The 4176-nt window shown below is 55.5% G+C and overlaps 1 protein-coding gene across 1 annotated transcript; it reads left to right on the top strand.

The window, feature by feature from the left end:
- Nucleotides 1-957, top strand: LOC135974518 (olfactory receptor 14A16-like). Its single transcript, XM_065562946.1, has one exon. The coding sequence runs from the start codon at nucleotides 1-3 to the stop codon at nucleotides 955-957; it is 957 nt and encodes a 318-aa protein (XP_065419018.1).
- The last annotated feature ends 3219 nt before the right edge of the window (nucleotides 958-4176 follow it).

The raw sequence follows: 4176 nt of genomic DNA, 5'->3' as shown, positions 1-4176 counted from the left end.
ATGTCCAACCGAACCACCATGACCGAGTTCCTTCTCCTGGGATTCTCTGATGTTCGGGAGCTGCAGATTTGGCACTTTGTGGGGTTTCTAGTGATGTACTTGGCAGCCCTGGTGGGGAATCTTCTTATCTTCATGGCCATCGCCTTCGACCATCACCTTCACACCCCCATGTACTTCTTCCTGATGAATCTGTCCATCCTAGACCTTGGCTCCATCTCTGTCACCGTCCCCAAATCCATGGCCAACTCCCTCATGAACACCAGGTCCATTTCCTATGCTGGATGTGTTGCCCAAGTCTTTTTCCTAGTCTTCTTTGTGACAGCGGATTTTTCCCTCCTCATTGTCATGGCGTATGACCGATATGTTGCCATCTGCCAACCACTGCACTATGACACAATGATGAACAGCAGAGCTTGTGTCCAAATGGCAGCTGGTGCCTGGATCAGTGGGATTCTCAACTCTATACTACAAACCGGGAACACATTTGCATTGACCTTCTGTGGAGGCAACATGGTGGATCAATTCTTCTGTGAAATCCCCCAGCTGCTGAAGCTCGCCTGCTCTGACTCCTATCTTAGTGAAGTTAGGGTTCTTGCATTTAGTGTGTGTTTACTCTTAGTCTGCTTTGTTTTTATGATTGTGTCATATGTTCAGCTCTTCAAATCAGTGCTCAGAATCCCCTCTGAGCAGGGACGACATAAAGCCTTCTCCACCTGCCTTCCTCACCTCACTGTGGTCTCCTTGTTTGTTTGCACTGGGGCCCTTGCCTACCTGAAACCCACCTCCAGCTCCCCATCTGCTCTGGATCTTGTGGCGTCTGTTCTTTATTCCGTATTGCCACCAATCGTTAATCCAGTTATCTACAGCATGAGGAACAAAGAGATCAAAGCTGCTCTGAGGAGACTGACTGGGTATAGGAATTCACCAAGAATTAATTTTCTGTCTTTCTCTAATTAAAGTTTGCTTATGTAGTACCTTTAGGTATTCATTAATGTCAGTTATTTTCATAACCACACAGATTGCACACAAACACATCTGATTTTGACCTAGTTGCACCAATGCAAATCTAGATTAACTCCGCTGATGTCACTGCCGCTGGGGTGATTTACACCAGTAGAAAATCTGGTCCAGTTGTGGAGTAAATGGGTGTAAATTGTGTGCATGAGAGGAATCAGACTTTCATTCTGTGCCAAAACAATACCCGTTACAATGCTTGGCCACTTGCGCTTGTTCCATGGCCACTGAAAAGAATATGGGAGTTGTCTTGCTTGTGTGTCTAAATCAGGGAGTGGCTTAATTGGAACCAGAGGAGTCAGACTGGTGTAAGACTGGGGTAGGTGAGAAAAGACATTTTGGGGTAGATCCTCAACACATCAGTGTAGTTCCATTGACTTTGGTGGCACAAAATCAGATTGCAGCATCTGTGGAGCTGACCTACTGCCTCCAATGGAGCTGTATAACCATTGGCACCGGCTGGGTTCTGGGCCCATTGTCTTATAAACCACCATTCATGGCCTAACCACTAGGTGGGGGATAAAAGGCCAGACTGTGTTAGCTCACATGTACATTCGGGCGTGTGGGAGATGGAGAGACTGGCTAGAAATTACAGGGAGGTTTCTAACCACCAGCAGGGCGAGGTTCTCGAGCATCCTCCCTATAGGAGTTGTGGGAGGAAAATGACTGAATTAGTTTGAAGATAGCTGGACAAATGTCTGAGTGGGACTGTATGACGGGCCTGCTTGTGATGGTGGCGGGAAGAGCTCAGCAGCAATGGGGCTCACTTACACCGTCCCGGGCCGGAGCATCTTTAATAACCTGTACTTGGTCCGGGACCTATTAGAGCTGGGGCTTAGGGGTGGTCTGTCGTTCGCCCTCCTGTCCCTGGACCAGGAGAAGGCATTTGACAGGATGGACCACGGGTATCTCCTGGGCACTCTGCAGGCATTTGGCTTCGGGCCCCAGTTTGTGGGTTTTCTCCAAGTGCTGTACGCTGAGGCAGAGTGTCTGGTCAGGCTCAACTGGACCCTGACCGAGCCAGTCAGCTTTGGGCGGGAGTACGGCAGGGGTGCTTCCTCTTGGGCCAGCTGTACACTCTGGCGATCGAGCCCTTCCTCTTCCTCCTCCATCAGAGGTTGGCGGGGTTGGCACTTCGGGAGCCGGAGCTGCGGCTGGTCCTGTCGGCGTACGCCGACGACGTGCTCCTCGTGGTTCAGGACCCAGGGGACCTGGTGTGGGTGGAGGCCTGCCAGGCCGTTTACTCAGCGGCCTCCTTCACCCGGGTCAACTGGGTCAATAGCTCTGGCCTGGTGGTCAGGGACAGGTGGCAGGCGAGCTCCCTCCCACCCGCGCTTGAAGCCATTCGGTGGAGCGCGAGTCCGCTGCTCTATCTCGGCGTTTACCTTTCCACCACGCATCCTTCTCCACCAGAGAACTGGCAGGATTTGGAGGTCAGGGTGGGTGAGCGGCTGCAGAGATGGACAGGACTGCTCCGGTGTGTCTCCCTGCGAGGGAGGGCACTGGTGCTGAATCAGCTCGTCCTGTCCATGCTCTGGCACCGGCTCAACACCCTGAGCCCGGCCACGGGGCTCCTGGCCAGGCTCCAGAGGACGGCCCTGGAGTTTTTCTGGCTGGAACTGCACTGGGTCTTTGCAGGGGTTCTGAGTCTTCCCCTGGAGGAGGGAGGACAGGGCCTGGTCTGCCTTCGTAGCCAGGTCCACGTCTTCCGCCTCCAGGCCCTGCAGAGGCTCCTTTATGGTGCAGGTAGTCCGGCGTGGAGCACGTTAGCGCACACCTTCCTCCGCCGCCTCCGAGGGCTCCGATACGACCGGCAGTTCCTTTTTCTTCACCCGAGACGTCTTCCACGAGACCTCTCGGAGCTGCTGGTCTTCTACCAGGACCACCTCCGGACCTGGAAGCTTTTTTCAGTGACCAGGTCCATTGTGGCCACCGAGGGGGCGGACCTCCTCATGGAGCCCCTGCTGCACAACCCCGATCTCCATGTGCAGGTGGCGGAGTCGCCCTCGGTGAGCCGGAGGTTGGTCCTGGCAGAAACCACCAAGGTCGGAGACCTCCTGGACTACGCCAGGGGGGACTGGGTGGATCCCCGTGCGCTTGGCTGGCGCATGGGGCTCTCCACCCTTGTGACACCTCTGCGTGTACTCCAGGAGGTGGGCGCTGCATTGTCGCCCCCTTCTCTCAGCTTCCTGTGGCGGGCCCTGCGAGAGGGCGCTCCCCGCCCACCCCTCACCCCGGGCCCTCCGGACCTTTTTATTGGGCCCCTGTTCCGCAAGCCCCCCCCCGGCTACCCCGCTCCCATAATCCGAGCCAGCTGCATGCTCTGCAGCCGGTCCGGTTTCGAAACGCGCCCAGAGACCACCTGTACATGCTCGTGCTCCACACGTTGCATCTCCTCACCCTCGCGTCCTGCCCTGACACTAAATGGCGGGACTACCTGCAACCTGTGGAGGGTGAGGAGCCCCGGTGGGCCAGCCTTTATTCCACCTTGGTCCCAAGACCCGCCGGGGACATTGGTTGGCGGCTCCTTCACGGAGCCCTGAGAACGGGCGTGTACCTGGCGTGGTTCACCCCTATTCCCGAGGCCTGCCCATTCTGCGGCATGAGGGAGACCCTGATGCATGCCTACCTCGAGTGCGCCAGGTTGCAGCCCCTGTTCCGGCTCCTCCAGAACCTCTTGTTGAGGTTCTGGCTGCACTTTTCCCCACACCTGTTCATTTATGCACACCCTATCCGAGACCTCCTCGTCAACCTCTTCCTGGCTTTAGCCAAACTCACCATCTATAATACCAGGGAGAGGATGTTGGACGCAGAGGTGCTCTGCGACTGTGGGGCCTATTTCCGTACCTCCCTAGTCTCACATCTCTGGGCAAAGTTTCACTGGGCAGCGTCCGCTGGCTCCTTTGCCACCTTTGAAGAGCAGTGGGCGCTGTCCGGGGTTCTCTGATCGGTGTCCGCATCTGGTACCCTGATTTTGAACCTTTAACCGTCACCTCACTCCCTGTTTTTTCATTAGTTGTCCCAAGAAATTACTTGGTTCCTGGGTCCAGTGGTCCCTCCCGCTAGGCTCGGGGAGGGGCCTTTAGAAGTGGGCGGGTAAGCCCGCCCACCTCCCAGTTGATACCAATAGGGCCTCACTACAACCCTGTATAAAGTTTATAC

The sequence above is a fragment of the Chrysemys picta genome, chromosome 12 (assembly GCF_011386835.1).
Source record: "Chrysemys picta bellii isolate R12L10 chromosome 12, ASM1138683v2, whole genome shotgun sequence".
Lineage (NCBI taxonomy): Eukaryota > Metazoa > Chordata > Testudines > Emydidae > Chrysemys > Chrysemys picta.
This window is presented reverse-complemented; position numbering and strand designations above follow the sequence as displayed.

Bases quoted from the DNA above. Each gene is read 5' to 3' on its own strand.
- LOC135974518 (XM_065562946.1), top strand. From the start codon at position 1: ATGTCCAACCGAACCACCATGACCGAGTTCCTTCTCCTGGGATTCTCT.